The 23,079-nt window shown below is 39.1% G+C and overlaps 1 protein-coding gene across 1 annotated transcript; it reads right to left on the bottom strand.

The window, feature by feature from the left end:
* Window positions 1-178: 178 nt before the first annotated feature.
* LOC134222648 (3-hydroxykynurenine transaminase) lies at window positions 179-23,022 on the bottom strand. Its single transcript, XM_062701807.1, has 4 exons — window positions 22,716-23,022; window positions 1,071-1,745; window positions 661-1,005; window positions 179-596 (listed from the first exon to the last, which is right to left on the bottom strand). The coding sequence occupies exons 2-4, from the start codon at window positions 1,736-1,738 to the stop codon at window positions 407-409; spliced, it is 1,203 nt and encodes a 400-aa protein (XP_062557791.1). The 5' UTR covers window positions 1,739-1,745; window positions 22,716-23,022; the 3' UTR covers window positions 179-406.
* Window positions 23,023-23,079: the final 57 nt, after the last annotated feature.

The raw sequence follows: 23,079 nt of genomic DNA, 5'->3' as shown, positions 1-23,079 counted from the left end.
GAGTGTGTAACGCGTTTATACCATGTTCGAACTACGGCCTGAATAACATGTTATTCAGATGACTGACAAAAGAAAGACACTCAGATAGTCGGATAACAGGTGGTCAGTGTCCCTAATTAGACTCGACTTTGAAGTCGCATATGCGTACAATCATAAAAAAGTTTGATCAGTATGATCGTTTTTCTTAATTTGTGAATTTTGTCGATATTCAGATTTATAATTTTATTCGATATCAATTAATCCTAAGTACCTATTCCTTGTCTTTGATTTTAAGTGTGTTCATAAGTAAATAAGTTTGCCTAAGATTTTTCACATTCATTGTACAGTATTCTTATTAATTTAGTCACAAACTTTATTTGTGTTGAAATTTATCGTTTGTAAATTCCATGAATTTTATGAACAACTATCATTTTGTTCCGTTTGTGTGGCCATTCCTCTCTTCAATTACGCAATCCGGATGCGTAGCCTTGAGAGATTCTTTGAACGCATACAGATAGAAGTTAACTCGTTGCACTGTTGAACTCTCGCCCATGATTCCGGCTCGCCACGCTATTCCCATTGTGGGCCCGAATCCACCTTGAATTTCCAGCGAATAGCTGAAATTGAAACATTCATTGTTATTATTTTGGATTCATACAACATATAGACAACGAAACTTACTTCTCCATGGCATACTCGGCGACCTTGAACCAGTTGACATCCTTCGGGATCATAATACAAGTGACGGTTGGTAGCCGGTGTTTGGGATCTTTTACGAACACTTCCAAACCCATCGCGTTCAGGCCGCGGTACATCTGCTCGGCACATTCCTGTCTCCGTTGAATGACCACCTCGAGACCCTCGTCAGCCACCTGGGCTATGGCTTCTCGCAGGGCGAATATCAAGTTGGAGGACACGGTATGATGGTACCTCTTCTGCTCATCGTAGCATCCCCAATAGTTGCCCAGAACTAACAGGTCCCAATAGAATACTTTGGATGGTGTCTTCCTGGATCGAATGACTTCTCTGTAGCAAAAAGACAAAAAAGATATTAGATTATGTTTCATAAAAATACACCATCTGACGCTTACAATGCTTTAGGACTGATCGAAATAGGTGTGATCCCGGGAGGGGCACCCAACACCTTCTGTGATCCGGTATAGACCCCATCAATCTCCCATTTGTCCATGTAGAACGGAACGCCGCACAAACTGGCCACGGCATCCACCAGCAGGAGACAGTCATAGTCGTGGCAGATTTTTCCCAATCCTTCCAACGGTTGTAGCAGTCCCGAGGACGAATCTCCATGCACCACGAACAAACATTTTGGCCTGTGCTGTTCGATCGCCTTCTTGAAGTCGATCAGCGAGAATGGTTTGTCCGCTGGTCCGGCCAGTACCCTCACATCGGCTCCGTATCGGGTGGCCATGTTGATCGCCCGTTCGGCCCAGACCCCATTTTTCGCAATCAGTACAATGTCCCCTTCTTCCAGCAGGTTGCACAACAGGGCTTCCATGCCGGTGTGCGCCGAACCGCTAATGCACATGGTGGTTCGGTTTACGGTCTGAAATAGGTAGCGCAGACCGTCTTTGACTTCATCGATGACCTGGAACAGCTCGTCGTGGAAGTTGCTCAAGCAGGTGTTGTTCAAAGCCGCCATGACACGTTTGGAGCAGTTGGAAGGACCCGGTCCCATCATGATCTTGTCCGGGATGATCAGTGGCTGTCGTAGAGAAGCGGGTGGTGGTGCGAATTTCATTGTGGTGCTGAAATAGGGTTAATTTTTTTTTAATTATATAAATAGATTTGGGATTATAAATGTTCTATATTCGATCGAATTTTCATCGTAATTAGAAGGCATGCGCAATTATTCTCGTTATCAGTTGTTTTATTTCAAAGTCAACCAGTTTTGCTATGCGTGAATGATACTGAAGTACCAATTTGTGCTTATCAAAAATTGATTATGCTGTGAAAGCAGTATTCAAATAAATAAACCTATATTACAGGGCAACATGTGTACCGGTTTCACTACCCTCCAAAAAATGTTTACACTGGCTCACAAACAAGCGCCCCGTTCTCAGACCGGATTCGTAAAAAATACTGATTTCATCTACGCAACGGCATTAAAGTTCAAACAAATTTTGCTTCTTTTTGTGAGAACTAAATTCGTTTCTATTGAGAGATCTTATCTCACTACAGTTTGGGATTTCACAGAGCAAAATCAAAAGAATTATCGCCAAATTTAAATCCGCCTCATTCTTGATTGGTAAGAGTTTTTACACGCTTACTTCTGTCCCTACGGACGACGAGGAATGCAAAAGTTAAAATTTTCGTACGCTGTGAGTAAAATTAAATTTCATTAGCCCCATCTCGAGGACACCAACCCGGGTATTAAGTCTCAGCAGACCAAGTGTCCAGACCAAACACTTCCGTCAACCCTTTTTAACACTTCCGAGAATTATTTACCACTGTGACTCCAAAAGTGCTTTTTCCTCTTCTGATTAGAGTGACCATATGGTATCCAAAGGAGGGCATGATCTCCTTTTTCATAAAAATTCAGATGTCCTCCTTTTGCGCTAAAATGGTCTCCTCATTTGACATTTTGGGAAAACAGGTAACATGAATAACCTTTTTGAAGAAATTATTGTTCAATATTATTATTTATTAGTTTAAAGTTTATAAACAACACTACAACAGAGATCCATTCGCAAATAAAACGTTGCACACGTTTTCTCACACGCTAGTTTTTTTTGCTTTCCAATCAGAAATATTTTCATTCATATTTTAGAACAAATTCAGTATAAATTTTGAAAAATAAATCTGTGAGTAACAGTATACATGTGCTGAAGATATCAAAAAGAATCGGAATTCTGAGAAATGGATTAGTAAAAATGCAAATTCGTCTCAAGATTTTCTACGAGTAGGGGGACAAGGGGCAATATGGACACCCTTATGTTTTAATCAATTTTAGGTGATTTAAATTGCATATAATTCGTATTTCTAGCTATTACTATTATATACTATTACTCGTTAACTACCAGTTCTGTTTTGAATCGTATTGAAAATAAGGCAATTTCAATCAAATAGGACGATTTTGTAATAGTTAATTTTTCACTACTCTCGGGAAGGTAGCGGGGTAGATTGGACACCCCCATGGGGCAGTATGGACACCCCCATGGGGCAGTATGGACACCCTTATAAAATATGTAGAAAATTATATTACTTGTGATTATATGCCACTGTAACCTATTTTATGAATCATCCAACATAAATATTACCCAATTGTTCATCTTCCTGTCATGATTTTGTATGAGACACCTAAAATTGTGTTTGGATCATCAACATCCGAAAATCTATTACCCTCGAGCGAGGTCATATATGGTCGTTTTCTCTATTAACCTTTGCCTTCCCAACCACTTTTGTGCATCAAAATTTTGGTGATGTTTTGCTCTAATTCATTCAATTTTTGACCGATTTGTTTGAAATTTTCAGACATGAACCAGAAATTATCATAAATTCAGAGGATCGATTGATTGGAAATGTCGGCTCCCCGGATCCGGATTTATACGGAATCTCAGTGGGGTCTGTCGGGTGGCCATTTAGGACATTTTTGACTTTTATGTTTGTTATTCGTACCAATATCATCTTTTTATACCCGTATAATGAAGAAAACTTATTTGCGATGCTTCTGAACAAATTTGGATGCATGATGGCCACACTGGAACCGGTTCCGGGGCTCTAACTGGGGACATATATTAGAATACTTCGAAATGTATCATGAGGCATATCAATCATCGGTATTTTTTGGCGAAAGATATCTTGGAACTAATTTTAGATTTCTACTATTAATTTTGATCCTTTCGATCCAGTTGAGCCAACCATCCCGGAACACCTGGAACCAATTCCGGGGACCCTGTGGAAGACTTGAAAACATAGCATGCGACATATCAAACTTCATGATTCACCATGAAAAAAATGTAGGATAACATTTTTTAGATCTTGATTCTACTTCTGGCCACTTCCGGAAAAATCCGGAAATCGAAGAAAGCGGTTTTGAAGTTTGTTTCATAAGTTGAAGTTCGTTACCAAAGCTGTTAGTTGTGCACACATTTCGACTTTTCAAAATCAGATCAAGAAAAAACAATCATAGGATTGCCTCTAATATAATTTTGAACCTTATTGGTCATGTTTCAGGCACCCGGAACCGGTTCCGGGATAGACTTGTGCGCCGATTGCAATTTAATTGGCGGCGGCGTGATGAATAATTTTGAGTAAGCGGTGGCGGCGTGCCGACGTCCCACCATTGGTGATCGGAGGAAGCGGTGCGGAATTTACTGCCTTATTTCGTTCGGAAGTTCCTTCAAGAATTCCACCAGAAGTTCTTTTAGGAAGTTCTTTCAGAAATTCCTCCGAAAGTTCTTTCAGGAATATCTTCGGAAGTTCCTTCAGAAATTCCTCCTGAAGGTCCTTCAGGAATTCCTCCGGAAGATCCTTCAGCAATTCCTCTGCAAGTTCCTTCAGCATTTCCTCCAGTAATTCCTTTACCATTTCCTCCAGTAGTTCCTTCAGCAAATACTGCGGAAGTTTCTCCGGAAAATCCGTCAGTAATTGCTTTGAAATCTCCTTCAGGAATTCCTCCAGAAGTTTCTCCAGGAATTTATCCAGAAGCTCCTTCATGAACTCCTTCGGAACTTCCTTCAAGAATGCTTCCAAAAATTCATCCAACAATTGCTTCAAAAATACCTTCAACAACTCCTCCGAAAGTTCCTTCAGTATTTCTTTCGAAAGTTTTCAGGAATACTTCCGACAGTTCCATCTAAATACCACCGAAAATTCCTCCAGGAATTCATCCGAAAATTCCACCAGCAGTTCCTTCAACTACTTACCCGGAAGTTCCTACTGCAATTCTTCGGAGAGTTCCTTCAACAATTCCTCCGTAAGTTCATTCAAGAATATCTCCGGAAGTTCCTTCAAGAATACTTCCGGAATTTCCTTCAAGAATTCCTCCGGAAGTCCCTTCAGGAATTCCTCCAGATGTTCTATCAGGAATTCTTCGGGAACTTCCTTCAGAAATTCCTCTAGAAGCTAATTTAGGAATTCCTCCGGATGTTCCCTCAGGAATTCCTCTGAAAGTTCCTTCAGAAAATCATCAGGGATTCCTGAAGAAACTTCAGGAGCAATTTCTTGAAAGGAATTTCCGGAAGATTTGCTGAAGGAACTGCCGAAAGAACTCCTGAAGAAACTTCCTGAGAAATTCTGGAAATAACCTCCGGATAAGTTCTTGAAGGAACTTCCGAAGAAATGGCTGAAGAGACTTCAGGAGGAATTGGTCGTGGATTTTCCGGAGGAATTCCTGAAGGAACTTTTGACGGAATTCCTGAAGGAACTTTTGGAGGAACTCCTGAAGGAACTTCTGGGAGAGTTTCAGAAGGATCTTCCGAAGGAAATCTTGAAGGATATTCCGAAAGAATTCTTGAAAGAAGTTTCGAAAGAATTCCTGTAGAAACTTTCTAAGGAATTCTTGAAGAAACTTCCTAAGGAATTCCTGAATAAACTTCCTAAGGAATTCCATGAGGAACTCCTAGAGGAATTTTCAGAGGAATTGCTGAAGGAACTTCCAAAGGAATTCTTGATTTAACTTCCGAAGAAATTTCTGAAGTAACTTCCAGAGACATTTTTTAAAGAACATCCGGGGGAATTCCTGCAAGAGCTTTTGGAGGAATTGCTGAAGGAACTTTCGGAGGAATTCCTGAAGGAACTTCCGGAGGAATTTCTGAAGGAACTTCCGAAGGAATTCTTGAAGAAACTTCCGAAGAAATTCCTAAAATAACTTCCGGAGGAATTCCTGGAGTAACGTCCGGAAGAATTACGGAAGGAACTTCTGGAAGAATTCCTGAACTTCCAGAGGTATTCCTGAATGATATTTTGAAGGAATTGTCGAAGGAACATTCTCCGGAAGTTGCCTAAGAAATTCCTCCGGAAGTTCCTTCAGGAATACCTCCGGAACCCATGAATTCCTCCGGAAGTTCCTCCAGGAATTCCTCCGGAAGTTCCTCCAGGAATTCCTCCGGAAGTTCCTCCAGGAATTCCTCCGGAAGTTCCTCCAGGAATTCCTCCGGAAGTTCCTCCAGGAATTCCTCCGGAAGTTCCTCCAGGAATTCCTCCGGAAGTTCCTCCAGGAATTCCTCCGGAAGTTCCTCCAGGAATTCCTCCGGAAGTTCCTCCAGGAATTCCTCCGGAAGTTCCTCCAGGAATTCCTCCGGAAGTTCCTCCAGGAATTCCTCCGGAAGTTCCTCCACGAATTCCTCCGGAAGTTCCTCCACGAATTCCTCCGGAAATTCCTCCACGAATTCCTCCGAAATTTCTTCCACGAATTCCTCCAGGAATTCCTCTGGAAGTTCCTCCGGAAGTTCCTCCAGGAACTTTTTCGAAAGTTTCTCCAGGAATTCTTCTGAAAGTTTCTCCAGGAATTCCTCCGGAAGTTCCTCTGAAATTTCCTCCAGGAATTCCTGCGAAAGTTTCCCCAGGAATTCCTCCTGAAGTTCATTCGGGAATTCCTCCCGAAGTTCCTCCAGGAATTCCTCGAAGTTCCTCCAGGAATTCCTCCGGAAGTTCCTCCAGGAATTCCTCCGGAAGTTCCTCCAGGAATTCCTCCGGAAGTTCCTCCAGGAATTCCTCCGGAAGTACCTCCAGGAATTCCTCCGGAAGTTCCTCGAGGAATTCCTCCGAAGTTCCTCCAGGAATTCCTACGAAAGCTCCTCCAGATATTCCTTTGGAGGTTCCTCTGGAAGTTCCTCCAGGAATTCCTCCGGAAGTTTCTCTAGGAATTCCTTCAGAAAGTTCCTCCAGGAATTGATGCGACAGTTGCTCCAGGAATTGATGCGACAGTTGCTCCAGGAATATATCCGGAAGTTCCTCCGGGAATTCCTCCGGAAGTTCTTCCAAGAATTCCTCCAGGAATTCCTCCGGAAGTTCCTTCAGGAATTCCTCCGAAAGTTCCTTTAGCAATTCCTCCAAAAGATCTTGCAGGAATTCTCCCGGATGTTCTTTAAAAAATTTCTCTGGAAGTTACTTCAGAAATTTCTTCGGAAGTTCCTTCAAGAATTCCTTTGGAAGTTCCTTCAGCAATTCCTCTGGAAGATCCTATAAGAGTTCCTCAAGGAATTCCTTAGAAAGTTTATTCAGGAATTCCTTAGGAAGTTTCTTTCTTCTTTCAAGAATTCTTTCGGAATATCCTTCAAGATTTCCTTCAGAAGATCCTTCTGAAACTCTCCCAGAAGTTCCTTCAGGAATTCCTCCAGAATTCTTTCATGAATACCTCCAGAAGTTTCTTCAGGAATTCCTCCGGAAAATCCCCGAGCAATTCCTCCTGAAGTTCCTTCGGCAATTTCTTTGGAAGTTCCTTCAAGAATTTTCCCGGAGGTTCTTTCCAGAATTTCTCCGGAAGTTCCTTCAGGAGTTCTTCTGGCAGTTCCTTTAGGAATTCCTCCGGAAATTCCTTCAAGAAATTGCTCCTGAAGTTTCTTCAGGAATCCCTGAAGAAACCTCTAGAGGAACTACCGGAGTAACTGATGTAGGAACTTCCGTAAAAATTGCTTAAGGAACTTTCGGAGGACTTGCTACATGAACTTTCGGATGATTTGCTGAAGGAACTTTCAGAGAAATTTCTGAAGTAACGTCCGGGAGAAGTTCTTGAAGGAACTTTCAGAGGAATTCCTGAAGGAACTTATGGAGGAATTCCTGAAGGGACTTTCGGAGGAATTCCTGAAGGAAATTCCGGAAGTATTTTTGAAGGAACGTCCGGAGGTATTCTTGAAGGAACTTCCGGCGATATCCTTGAATGAACTTTCGGAGGAATTGTTGAAGGAACTCTCCGAAGAATTGCAGTAGGAACTTCCGGGTAAGTAGCTGAAGGAACTGCTGGTGGAATTTTCGGTGGTATTTAGATGGAACTGTCGGAAGTGAAAACTTTCGAAAGAAATACTGAAGGAACTTTCGGAGGAGTTGTTAAAGATGTTTTTGAAGCAATTGTTGGAGGAATTTTTGGAGGTATTCCTGAAGGAAGTTCCGAAGGAGTTCATGAAGGAGCTTCTGGACGAATTCCTGGAGAAACTTGTGGAGGAATTCCTGAAGGAGATTCCAGAGGAATTACTGGCTGATTTTCCGGAGGAACTTCCCCAGTAGTTGCTTAAGGAACTTCTCTCGGTAATGCTCAAGTAACTTACAGAGGAATTGCTGAAGGATCTTACGGAAAAATTGCTGAAGGACCTCAAGAAGATATTCCTGAAAGAACTTTCGGAGGAATTTCTGAAAGAACTTCCTAAAAGAACTTCGGGTGGAATTCTTGAAGGAACTTCCGAACGAAATGATGCAGTAAATTCCGCACCGCTTCCTCCGATCACTAATGGTGGGACGTCGGCACGCCGCCACCGCTTACTCAAAATTATTCATCACGCCGCCGCCAATTAAATTGCAATCGGCGCACAGGTCTATCCCGGAACCGGTTCCGGGTGCCTGAAACATGACCAATTAGATTCAAAATTATATTAGAGGCAAACCTATGATTGTTTTTTTCTTGATCTGGTTTTGAAAAGTCGAAATGTGTGCACAACTAACAGCTTTGGTAACGAACTTCAACTTATGAAACAAACTTCAAAACCGCTTTCTTCGATTTCCGGATTTTTCCGGAAGTGGCCAGAAGTAGAATCAAGATCTAAAAAATGTTATCCTACATTTTTTTCATGGTGAATCATGAAGTTTGATATGTCGCATGCTATCCAAAAAACAGACGAGTGATTGATGGCCATGCTGTACAATCAAGGTTAAATGATTCTTCCAATCAGACCGCATCGTGCTTTCGTGCTGTGCGGTTCTTTCTCTCTTTGCGGAAGGAAGTTTTTAATACTACCCGAAGCTATTTTAATTTCAACGGTGCTTCTTAGCGCTATTTGTACCCACTGATCCCGTTACGATCTGTGCAAGGACCCGTGCCTTCGTTTTACGTTGGACCCGTTTGCGGAAGTAAAATTCCGACAAGCGGTGGTAATCCTGCAGGGACACCGTTCTGGGAAAAAACCTCTTAGAAGGTCACGTCTCCACGCTCAGCAATGAGTATTAACAAAAATAAGAGGAAGGGGGAGTCTCTGAATTATCAACTTCATTCAAAGAATCACGGTTTCAAGACCGTCCTACCCAAGCGCGGAAAAATAGAAGGAAGCTGGAGAATTCAGATATTCCTTCTAACTCTAATATCGGAAATAATTCTTCTCCAATCGAACTGAGCAATCAGTTCGATTTGATTAATGATGAAATTGAGCAAATCGAATCTACCTCTAGCCAAGGTGATTCGATTCATGCGAAAAAGCAAAGGATTCCGCCAATTGTGGTATCTGTTGCCGAGTTTTCTGGCTTCCGGAATGAGATTTTGAGTAACCTTCAGGGGATCAAGGTTTCATTTCAGATTGCTAGGAAGGGTGACTGCCGCGTTTTGCCGGGATCCTTTGACGATCGCAAACGTCTTCTTCAGTATTTATCTGAGAAGCGCCATAAATTCTTCACATACGACGACAAAACTGAGCGATTGTTCAAAGTCGTCTTGAAAGGTCTCCCCAGTGATGATAAATCACTGGATGAGATTAAAATTGAAATTTCTCAATTACTTGGATTTTCACCAGTCCAAGTAATTAAGATGAAAAAGAAATCCTACTCTGGTACTTCCCAGAGGGCATTTCTCAAGAATTTTATTTAGTTCATTTTAACAAAAGTGAACTAAATAATATGAAAAGTTTGGAAAAGGCCTGTATTATGTCTCATGTCCGTGTTACATGGGAACATTTCCGCAGGCCTGGGGAAATTTCAAAACCCTACGCAGTGCCGTAAGTGCCAAAAGTGGGGTCATGGAACCAAACATTGTCACATGGATGCTAAATGCATGCTTTGTGGTGGAACCTCTCACGCCAAGGACGCATGTGCTGTGACTTGTGAGAGAAGATTCCAACAAATTTAAGTGCGCAAACTGTGGGGGCAATCATAAATCCAATTTCTGGGAATGCCCTTCACGCAAAAAGTTTTGAATTCCCGTGCAAAATTGATGACGGAAATTCCAATCGGATCCCAGATTCGACGGGTAGAAATTTTCAAACGCTCAAATTTCGAAACCGGTTACCGGTCGAGCAATTCATACCCACCACAATTCACAAACAAATTTTGCCGCTCGTCAACGGGTAGCAAGGGGCCATCCAGAAACCACGTGGTCATATTTTTGAAGATTTTCCCCCCCCCCCTCCCCCCATGTGGTCTATCGTGGTCATTTGGCAGACCCCCCCCCCCTTTGACCACGTGGTTTTTTTTTCAAGTACAAAAATTTAAAAAAAAAACCTATGTAACTAAACCATATGGGTAATCCGATAAATTTTGAAGAAGGACAATTTCAACTGATTCAAAATCAAACTAAAACAAAACAAACAAACTAAATTATAAATTTTCATTCTTTCGAAAATTTTGATGATGTTATCATGTTGTAATGTGTATCAGGTATTAGGTTATCTAGAACTCGCATACCTTCGATGCATCAGGAGGATACAAAAAAATGCGGACTCGCGAATATGTTATAAAAATTTCGAGAAAAATTTGTAATGGTTTAGAAATTTTCCAAAATATCCCTATATTTTTTAATTTCTTTATTGATGATTGTTTTAAATACATAATTGCAATTTTTGCTTTTACAAGTGCTAATTTATTATTGTTTTGTGGAAATTTTTCAACTGTTTATGGAAATTTTGCATTATTTGCAGTAATTCTATATTTATTTAATTCTCATACCCTGATTTCTTTATTGGCAATTTCCTATTCTATTATGGAAAATTTCTATTTTTTCTCTAATAAATAGATTTTCAATCTAGAGCTGGCTCATCTCTCAAAATTTCTAATTCTTCATTGAAATTTTATTATGATATTGACTCGTGGAATCCAATGATGCCATACTAAAAATATTTTCTCGGTCACTCTGATGTCTTTCGAATAATTTCCCAAGGAACTTCTATTCCACATCTCGAATATGCTTCAGTCAATGGTCCTTTCATAAGCGACTCATAGAGGAATGAATGTATTATAGATCAATTATCATTTTGGAGTTCGGATCATTCGATTTATCCAATTAACCAAATTATGAATGATGTATGATATAATATCCCATTAGGTCCATTGGGTTGATATGACAATTGTTATTTGTACAAGCTACTACAGACATTTTAGTTAAGAAAATTATTTTGAGCTTTTTAATGGAATGTCTTTACTTGTCATAAGACGAGTTTGTACCTTCCCATTCAATTCCACCACTTGATTGTACCTTGACAGATACGTATTTCGACCTCAATAGTAAGGTCGTCTTCTGTGTTTCGTACTTGACTCGACTTAGATTAAACAAAACTTTCAGTGCTTTTAAGGCCCTACAAAAAAAGTCATAGTCATTGTGCAACTTGATGTTGACTCAAGATAATTTTGGGTACCTTGTCTCTTGGATCTCATGTTAATGGAAATTAGGATCATATGCTTATTTCATCGGATTGGGTACATACCGATGATGAGGACATTACAAATGTCGTGGGCTGAACTTGAGAGCATTTTGGAGTACGTATTCCTGAATACTAATCACTGGCTTAACGTTCAGGATGACCCATCTTATCTGAGTGTTCAGAATGATTCAAACATTTCAACTTCATTTGCATGCTCTTAGAATCGAAATCTTCACAAGGTTTCGGATAACTGAGTTTTCAAGGTCAGTCAAATTTGAGCTCCCATATTTTTTTCTGTAAAGCCAATATCTAGATGAACAATTTTACTGAAGAAAATGAAGGCCTAGCTCTCTTTTGTGATTTAATAGACAATCTAAAACGCTGGGCATATATGACCCATCCGTCCTGAAAGGGTTGAGATTTGTTTTGGAATTCAATGTCAATCGTTATTATAACACTATTTATTACCCTAGATTGTTTGCAATTTACAAGCAAAATTTTCCAGAGAGAATTGTTCAAAAAACATTCTGAATGCTAGCACTTTATCAGGATTGTATGAAGTAAGGTCAAAGTTTTTACAGGAAATTTCTTTACTGGATTTTTCCTGAATATCCACAATAAATTCTTTTGAAGATTTTTCTTTGATTATTGTAAAAACATGAACAGTTTTCAAAGTTGTAGCTGTGCAAAAGTGTCGGCGGCGTGATGCCAAAAACCATCTGCGGCGGAATTTTAAATAAATATTTTTTCATTTTTCTTTCCCAAATTTTTTTTTGTGGAAATTGAGACTGAAACGCATCATGTTTTTTCGTTTATTTTTTTATGGAAATAGGATCTAAGGCTAAGTTGGTCAAATAACTCAGATATGCATTGTCGTTGCGACCAACGCTGCGTTACCGGGTTTTCTCGATGCTTAATGCTAAATTCTTTTTAACACTGAGTTGAAAAGACGCTACGTGGGCATCGGCCCTAAGATGCGCTTTGCGTTTAATGATTAAATCATTAAATTTTGATGATTTGTATTTTTTACACCGCTATTGTTATTCACCAAAAGTTTTTCGTGTAAAAAAAAACCACGTGGTTCGAGAGCAACACCCCCCCTCCCCCCATGTGGCTTATCGTGGTCATTTTCAAACCCCCCATATATGACCACGTGGTTTCTGGACGGCCCCCAAGCACTTCAGTAAATTCCAATTTTTCCAATGTACTTACGTATGCAAACATCGCTGCTGGTAGACCAAATTTATCTTCTCAAAATGAGGTTTATACCCATGACCCAACGGAAAACAACGGTCATGTTGCCGATTCAGGTAGCATGGCTGCTTCCGATTTTGATTTTTTAACTGAACAATTGCATCACATGATTGATGCAATGTTCAAAGCAAATACCATTCCTGAAGCTGTTCAGGTTGGTATTAAGTACACACAAAAAATTGTTATCGGACTCCGTTTCAATGGATCCAAATAATTGTGTGAAAGTTCTAAATTGGAATGCCCGCTCTCTAAAGGGTAAGGAAGATGAATTATTCAACTTCCTTTCAGTTCATAATGTGCATATTGCCATTATAACTGAAACGTATTTAAAACCAGGACTCTCCATTAAAAGAGATCCAAACTATTTTATCTACAGAAATGATCGTCTTGACAGCGCCTGTGGTGGGGTCGCGTCGCCATTGTCATTAATAGACGTATCAAACATAAATTATTTTCTTCGTTTGAAACCAAAGTTTTTGAAACCTTGGGAGTTTCTGTTGAAACAAATTTTGGACAATTTTCCTTCATTGCAGCCTACTTGCCTTTTCAATGCAATGGGCAGCAAAAGAATTTGTTGAAAGCTGATCTTCAAATTCTGACTCGCAACAAATCAAAATTCTTCGTAATTGGTGACTTCAATGCCAAACACCGTTCATGGAATAATGCTCAAAGCAATTCCAATGGTAAAATTTTATTTGAAGATTGTTCTGCGGGATATTATACTATTCAATATCCCAATGGACCAACTTGTTTTTCTTCCAGTCGAAATCCTTCTACAATTGATTTAGTTTTAACGGATTTAAGTCAGCTGTGTGGCCAATTGGTAACTCATGCTGACTTTGACTCTGATCACCTTCCTGTGACATTTGAAATCTCACAAGAAGCCATTTATAATCCAATCAGCTCTACTTTTAATTATCATAGAGCTGATTGGGATTCTCTCAAAACGTATATCGATAGGAATTTTGATGTTGATATTCCTCTCGATACCAAAAGTGATATTGATAATGCTCTCGTATCTTTGACAAATTTAATTGTCGAAGCCAGAGGCATTGCAATTCGAAATGTGAAGTTAAATTCAACTCCATTATTATTGACGACGATCTTCAGCTACTGATCCGTCTTAAAAATGTGAGAAGAAGGCAATACCAAAGAACTCGCGATCCCGCGTTGAAAGTTATTTGGCGAGATTTGCAAAATGAAATTAAAAAACGTTTCGCTATTCTGAGAAATACCAACTTTGAGAATAATGTCTCGAAGTTGGATCCCAGTTCGAAACCCTTTTGGAAATTAACGAAAATTCTTAAAAACCTCAAAAGCCAATTCCAGCGCTTAAAGAGGGAAATAAAATTGTATTAACAAATGGCGAAAAGGCTCAAAAACATGCTCGGCAGTTCGAGAGTGCCCATAATTTTAGTCTAGCTCTAACTAGTTCAATTGAGGATCAGGTTACATGGAGCTTCGAAGACATTCTCAATCAAGATAATGTTTTTAACTCTCGTTAGGAACTAATTTGGATGAAGTGAGATCTATTACTAGAAAACTTAAAAATATGAAAGATGGTATTTTCTACATACTTATCAAAAAACTTCCTGAGAGCTCTTTATCCTTTTTGGTTAATTTATTTAACAAATGTTTTCAATTGGCATACTTTCCAGATAAATGGAAAAACGCCAAAGTTGTTCCAATTTTGAAGCCGGACAAAAATCCAGCTGAGGCTTCTAGTTATCGCCCAATCAGTTTGCTTTCTTCAATAAGCAAACTGTTTGAAAAGATTATTTTAAATAGAATGATGGTTCATATTAATGACAATTCTATTTTTGCTGATGAGCAATTTGGTTTTCGCCATGGGCATTCAACCACTCATCAGTTATTAAGAGTTACGAACTTAATTCGGCTCAACAAATCTGAAGAATATTCGACTGGAGTTGCTCTTCTTGATATAGAGAAAGCATTTGACAGTGTTTGGCATGAAGGTTTGATTGTAAAATTGATGAATTTTAATTTTCCTTTGTACATCATTAAACTGATCCAAAATTATTTATCAGATCGCTCGCTGCAGGTAAACTATCAGAATACTAAATCTGGTAGATTACCTGTAAGGGCTGGTGTCCCCCAAGGCAGCATACTGGGGCCCATATTGTATAACATTTTTACTTCTGACTTACCTGCTTTACCACCAGGGTGTCAAAAATCTTTGTTTGCAGATGACACAGGACTCTCAGCCAAAGGGCGTAGCCTTCGTGTCATTTGTAGTAGATTGCAAAAAAGTTTGGATATTTTCTCCACTTACTTGCAAAAATGGAAAATTTCCCCGAATGCTTCCAAAACTCAGCTTATAATTTTCCCACATAAGCCGAGAGCTTCTTATTTGAAACCTTCTAGCAGACATATTGTCACTATGAATGGGGTTCCAATTAATTGGTCTGTGAAGCTAAATATTAAGGACTTCCGCTAGATCAAAAATAAGTTCTAAAAATCACATTGAAGGCCTTCAAGCCAAATGTAACAAATATATTAAGTGCCTATATCCACTTATCAACAGAAAATCAAAACTTTGTCTTAAGAACAAACTTTTGATTTACAAACAAATTTTTAGACCTGCCATGTTGTATGCTGTGCCAATATGGGCTAGTTGCTGCAATACCAGAAAGAAGGCACTCCAGAGGATTCAAAATAAAATTTTGAAAATGATTCTGAAGTTGCCTCCGTGGTATAGCACCAATGAACTTCATAGAATTTCTAATATTGAGACATTGCAACAAATGTCCAACAAAATAATTTCCAATTTTAGACAAAAATCGTTGCAATCTTCTATTGCAACGATTAACTGCTTGTACCCTTAGTATAAAATAGGTTAAGTTTAGTTTAAGTTGAAAACATTGTAATTCCTACATGGTTCAATTCAACCAGAGGAAAAAATTCTAACTGCCAGAGGCAATTGAAATGTATTAATAATAACTAAAAGCGTAACATAGCAAATAAGGATGATAGTGTTAAGAAAACACGGAACACCTAGTCTAAGAGATGAATGCATGTATTAGATAATTAGCAAATAAAATTAGATAAAAAAAAAAAAAAAAAAATGAACACCGGTTTACTGATAGGTCGTTTTCAAGCCGTGGAGTTAGAATCTGGGTAACCGATACCGATATAACCATCTCGGTCAGCATTAGAAATATGTACTCTGCCGAGGCAGCTGCGGCGACTCAGGGCCCCTGGATCCAGAACATTCTCGCCAACCGTTAATACACGACATTTTCCTGGTTTCCATGACTTAACGAAGTTCCCGGCAGCACCACCGCCGACATCCTTGCGGGTGTCGGCTACCAAGGTCAACGCTTCACGACAACTATCCCGATGATGGGCACAAAGACATGGATTAATTTGGTTTTCTGATAAGTTTCTTGGTTCCATCGAGGCTTCGACCGATTTGCCTTACCTTAAAGACCAACAGGTGCTGGGCATACTTCCCAGTTAACGTTTTGATAAGTACATATTGCAATTTATATCTCGCGCTTAGTTTCATTGGGGCGTAACTGTATTGATCGATTTCTCTTAATCGATTTTATATGTTGTTAAAAACCCAAATTTTTAAAAAGCTTCAACCGTGATTATTGATTCGGGTGCAAGATACAATCATCCTTTATCACACCAAACAATTAAATCAGCGACAAACTAGCGCAATTCGGTACAATAATAAAAAGAAAACATCGACGAAGAAAAATCGATCAATACAGTTACGCCCCTATGAAACTAAGCGCGAGATATAGGTTACTAGTCGACCCGGCAGACGTTGTCCTGCATAGTAGGCGGAAATGCGCGTTGTGAACTACCCATGCGAAATTTCCACACGGTTCTTTATTTTAGTTTTTCACGATTTGATCAACCTTATTTGTGATTTTAGCATGAGGAAATATCACACCCAAAAAAAATCTGCACGTTCTTTCCACCTGAAAAAATACGTAGATTTTTTCCACCTGAAATTCACGTAACTTTTACCTGATTTTCCGATAGAAATTTCATTCTACGTGAAAATCAGGTAAGTTCTACCAGAGTTTTGGATAGAATTCACCGGACACGTAAGTTTCACCTGAATTTTCTGAAGCATTTGCAGCTACGTGTGCACGTAAAATGTACCTGAAAATTCAGGTGGAAACAACGTTTAGATTATTTGGAGTGCATATAAACCTGTCGGAAACGATAACGAACATATTTGCTGAAGGGATGAAGAAAATCCATTCAACCGTTTTCGAGTTATGCGGATACGAACACAGACCATTTCATTTTTATTATATAGATTATATGCCAACAAGATAACTTGTATATAATGCACAGAATCATCATATACCTACTAAAAGGGTGGCCGTACTGCACAACGATTTTCTGGAGGTTTCTTAATAAGATCCAGTGAACTAAGAAGATGAAAAAATAAAAATAACCAACCATGTCTCGAACATCTGACCTCTGGAACTAAAAGTCGATACTCTATCCTTGGTGGTACTCAGCAACCCTTGAAAAGCTGCACAATTGTCAGACAATTATAATCTAAATGGAGGTTAGTATTGACAAGAGCGTAGAATGAATCTTATATGTGAATTGCATATGATTATTCCGATAATGACAACGATTACGCAGCATTCCAAATGATTCTGCGAATCTACGTCAAAAGGTAGAAAGGACAAAAGGTCGAAAGACAAAAGGTTGAAAGGCTAAAAAGTTCGACAATGGTCGTAAAAACAAAATGTCGAAGGGATAGAAGGTCGAAAAACAAAAGGTCGAAAAGACAAAAGGTCGAAAGGTACGAAAAGTCAAAAGGGACAAAAGGTCGAAAAGGACAAAATGACGAATGGCACAAAATGTCGAAAGGGACAAAATGTCGAAAAGGACTAATAATAAAAGGTAAAAGAGTCCACAGTTGCTCATTTGCTACCGTCACTGGCAGACGTATAGCAGCAGGCTTTTTTCGAACAGCACCATAAAGCGGTAGCTATTGTTTTCGGTTTGATTTCTAGATTTCTCTCGTTCGTATGCTATGTGCGAAATGATAGTGAATACGGTGCAGTTTCGGTTCCCACCTTCAGCCCCCCGTCCGACATGGGTTGAGATAGCAGCCTTTGTTCGACAACTTGGTACGGATGTATCACATATGGAAACAGTGTATAGAACAGCAATGGATAGATCGCTGTTTATGAAATTCGTTTCGGAAAATGTTTTGCGAAATGCGTTGATCAGGAACAAGGAGCCCCGAAAGTTTGCTTATTCGAATGGAAATTCCGTGGAAGTTCATATGGTCGCAGCAGGTAGTAAAATCCAATACATTCGGGTGTTTGATTTGCCACCTGAACTACCGGACAACGATTTAGAAAAACGCCTTAGTGAATACGGGAAAGTGGAAAATATTATCCGAGAGAAATTCCCACAGGATTTGGGGTTGGACCACATGTTCACCGGAATTAGAGGAGTGTTCATTGATATGAATAAAGAAGTTCCCCCTTCACTCCAACTAAACAATTGGACGGCACGGATATATTATCCGAATTAACGGAATAAGTGCTTCAAGCAGAAGGGCACCGAAAAGATTCGTGTCCAAAATTGAGGAACAGGATCCAAAAAGAAAAGAAGGATAACACGCAATTAAGAGAAGGCGGGAAGAAAACCTATTCGGATGTTGTGATTGGATTTGAAGGAAGATTAGCTGAACAACCAAACGTTGAAGTTTCGGAGAACGACGTGATAGAAGTAGTAGCGGAGGGAGTGGTTGAGTTGGAGTCTAGCCCAGCAAAAACGATGCCCCACCAGGCGGAAATTTCTATTCCATACTCAATGGTAGAGAGGGAGAAGATGGCGGAGACCATGAGTTTCAAGAACAAAACCGATCGGATATGGTTCGTGAAAAAGGCGATATTGGGATACACGGATTACGTAAATTCGCTGAAGACGGAGGAGAAGAAGCAACAAAAGTCATCAACGAGTCAACGGAGGGATCAAGCAGCTGAGGTAACAGCCATAGACCAGTCGCCTCCGAAAAAGACCTCTCGTAAGGATGTTTCACACCGCACGTCTGAAACATCTTCAGATTAATATAATTTAAATCAATTGCTTTCGGCTCCGTAGAGTTTTTTTTATAAAACAACTGAGCCTACTAAATAAACGATTTAAAAAAAGGTAAAAGAAGAAGCACGAAGGAAGAAGTAAGAAGCAAAGAAGAAAATGAGAGAAGAAAAATGTGAGAAGGGGGAATGGAAAAGGAAGAAAGAAGGAGGATGAATGAAAAAGGAAGAAGGAAGAAGAAAGAAACAAAAAGGAAGAAACAAGAAGGAAAAGGAAGAAGTAAAAATAAAGAAGAAAGAAGTAAAAAGAAAGAAGGAAGAAAAAAGAATGAAGAGTGAAGAACGAAGTAGGAAGGATGAAGAAGGAAGAAGAAAGAAGGAAAAAAGAAGGAAGAAGAAAGGAGGAAGAAAGAAGGTAGAAGAAAGAAGGAAGAAAAGAGAAAGAAGAAGAAATAAAGAAGAAGGAAGATAGAAGAAGGTAGAACGGTGAAGGAAGAGGGAAGAAAAATGTAGAATGTAGGATTAAGTAAGAAGAAAGAATAAAAGAGGAAGATGGAAGCAGGAAGAAGTAAAATGAAGAATAAGGAAAAAGGAAAGAGGATGAAGGAAGAAGAGGGAAGAAGTATGATAGAAAAAGAAGAAAGAAAGAAGAGAGAAGGAAGAGAGAAGGAAGAAAGAAGTAATTTTCGACAAAAGATATTTTTGTTACTAGATAAAGATTGTCGCTTCGGTTCCCTTCTTACTTCTGTACGAAACATGTCGGGTACAGAACTATCAAATCGTATTTTTCATCCTCCCTATCCCAGCCAGCAAAAGATGTTCTGGATGGCAACGATAGCGTTAATCTTTACCTTCTAACTAAAATATCGTGGTTTTTAATTTATGTCTCTTTCGCCTTTTTTTTCTTTTCGTTCGACCATTTGTCACTAATAATTTTTATTCAGTTGAATTTTGATTGTTACAGTCAAACCTCCATGAGTCGATATTGAAGGGACCATCGACTCATGGGAATATCGAGATGTGGAATAGGAAATCCTTGGGAAGCTGTTTGAAGGGACCATCAGAGTAACCCAGAAAATATTTTTTAATATGGCATAACTTGCTTCCATGTGTCGATATCGAGTCATGGAACATCGACTCATGGAGGTTTGACTGTATTAATAATATTGGAATTGATACAAAGTTTTAATAGGCAGCGCAATATTGCATCAGCAATAATCGGCATTTATGCAAGTCGAAGGAATGAAGTAAATGAAAATAATTTATATCAGTAGGAGGAGATTCCCCAGTGTCGGATACATAGACCATTTAACAAAAAAAACTCTAATTATTCGGATTATGTTTACTTGTATATCATATAGACAAAATATGATCACTGATGATACACGCAAACAATATTTGATCATTTTAACACGTTGTATTTTGATAATGAATGGCAAGTGCCGGACACTATTGCGTCATGTTCAAATATGACCAACTTCTTGTTACATAAGTGAAGACATAAAAACAGTAATATATTTTGTGGGCTTCGTGGCCGTGCGGTTAGCGACGATATTCGTGTAGACGCATGTGATGCGGAGTGTGGGTTCGATTCCCGTCCCGGTAAGGAGAAATCTTTTCGTAAAGCGAAAAGCTCTCCACTGGTCCACTGGGTGTTGTGTAAATGTCTTGTCCGTTGTCTCATGCTAGATGTTAAGTGTTCAGTCTGTGCGACCTCTGGTCGAAGACGGTGATTCTGTCTTTTTTTTTAATAAGAAAATTATTTTGAGCTTTTTAGTGGAATGTTTTCACCTGTCATAAGACGAGTTTAAACAATCCCATTGAATTCCACCACTTAATTGTATCTTGACAGATACGTATTTCGACCTCAACAGTAAGGCCGTCTTCAGTGTCTCGTACTTGACTCGACTTCGAGTCAAGTACGAGACACTGAAGACGGCCTTACTGTTGAGGTCGAAATACGTATCTGTCAAGATACAATTAAGTGGTGGAATTCAATGGGATTGTTTAAACTCGTCTTATGACAGGTGGTTTTTTTTTAATTTGATTTAAGTTGCAAATATTAAAATCTGTTAGTAGAACTTATTTGATTTATTAGCTAAATTTCTTTCATCCTACTTTTAATACTCATCCTAAAATGGAGGGAACTTTTCAATTACATTCCAAGTAACATTTCAAGTTTTATAATGCTCTTGAAGACCATAATTGACTCTTCAGGAGTGTTATAAAACCAGCATAAAACCAAAATGTTACTAGGGATCTTGAGTTTTTATTCCTGTTTATTTCTGTGGATTCGCGATGCCTTAGCAAGAAGAAACAGTTGAATTGAAGTAAGTTTTACAAAACAGGTGTAGAGAATGGCTATTTGGTAACATAAAAAATCTCACTGTCCGGACCCGGGGGACAGCTACCGGATACAAAAATTGACCACAGTTACACAGTTAATTCATTCAATTGATTTTAAGATTGTTGAATTAAACGATCTAACCCAAGCCGAAACTTTTCTTTTTTGGCATTTTTGTTCTATTTTCAAATTTTACACAAAGTTTGCAACATGAGGATCTGATATTCCCTGCAAATAAAGGACTTTTCAATAGCTTCCTTTTGTACTACATAAGATGGTGGAACGCCCTCTGTAAGTGTCATTTTGAAAAGTGTCCGGTATTGGGAGGTGCTTGGCGCTGGAGGATCTCCCCCTATGGTTCAATAAACTTCGATAATTGCGCAGAAGTAATATACGTACAGAAGCATATATGTACAACGCTCATCAATATGCGATTTGGAAATCAACAGCGCTTCCATATAAACGATATTTGGGATCTAATCCGATTAAACTGATATTGTTAATATTGATTTATGATTTTAGCAAAAACAATCATAAATATTTCATTCTAAAGTATTATATACGACAGAAATTATATTTTGACCATCTTTATTAGTACTTATATACGATTGTGATATTAAACAACATCATATGCGATAAAATTTCTTTTTTATATACGATCTGTGGTTGACTTGGTTGACTTTTCCTCCCCAAACTTTACCACGTTTCGTATCCATCATTGAATCTTTTATCTACCGGCCAATTTCCCTGTTTCCGTTGGTGGGAGATCCTGGATCATCCCTTTACATCCTCTAGTTGGCCAATCCGGCCAACATTCTATGATTGCATACCGCACCGTAGAAGGTGATTATTAAAGAGATAGTGAGTAGTCCCAAATCAATACCTGTGGTAACGGATGAAAATAATGCTACTCTCGTACAATACTTTATACTTGTACCACCTACGAATTTGTGCGAATTGCTCAATGCTAATGACTTGTGCGATAGCATAAGTGGATCCATAAGTGCATGACTGTCGGCCAGGAGGATCAGGATAGTGTAGTGGTTTTTGTTTTAGTGGGTCTGTATGAACAAATAGGACTTCCAAAACCTTATACTAACTAAATTATCTTCTCATGTGTCTCGTTTCAGATTTCCATTTACCTTTATCCAAAAAAAGGTACACGATTATTGTCACGTCTATACAAACATTTAAGTCACTTACGGTATATTATAGTGCAATTGAATGTCACTTTTTAACAACTGTGAATCACTGATCATTATTTTTATCAGCATGGTCAATTAATTTACTATTTTAGTGGACATTGTCGTTACCACTGCCGATATCAATCTGAATACACTATTGCCAAAACTTTCAAAACAGATTCGATTCAATTATTTGCCTGATGAAGGGTAACCAAACGTATGATTCCAATAAATCCATTGTAACTAAGGCTTGTCATAAGTACTCTATCAACAAAATATCTATCAATTGCACCACATGATTCAGGAATGCAGCAACTAACACTCTTGTGGGACATTCTTCTAATACCATCCCTCATAATAGTAACATTCTACTCTTAAACTAACTCACCGTTTCAAAAATCAAACAATACAAACGAGTCCGAGGCTATGCCCGATCCAGCAGGAGTCCAAATCGCACTCGGGATGACGAACTACAGGGGCTTCCACAATCCACCGAAAAAGCTGTCTTCACTGAATCGCTTCGGTTCCTAACGGCGGCAGTAGCGAGGATCTTCACCCGAAACTCGATCTTTCCACTAGGAGAACGCGCCGCAAACTGAGCTGGCCCTCGGGCTGAATTGATGGCTTATAGTCACATGCTGATTGTAACGTTAGATTGCTTCTATTTTTCAGCGGCGAACATCAAGTATTTTCGTTACGTATTTTGTGATAGAACAGGGTGGGTAACCTCATGTCTAAAATTTTGTGGCTGT

This window comes from Armigeres subalbatus, chromosome 3 (genome assembly GCF_024139115.2).
Source record: "Armigeres subalbatus isolate Guangzhou_Male chromosome 3, GZ_Asu_2, whole genome shotgun sequence".
In the NCBI taxonomy this organism is placed as follows: Eukaryota; Metazoa; Arthropoda; class Insecta; order Diptera; family Culicidae; genus Armigeres; species Armigeres subalbatus.
Note: the sequence above shows the minus strand (reverse complement) of the source record. Positions and strands in the feature narration are given on the sequence as shown.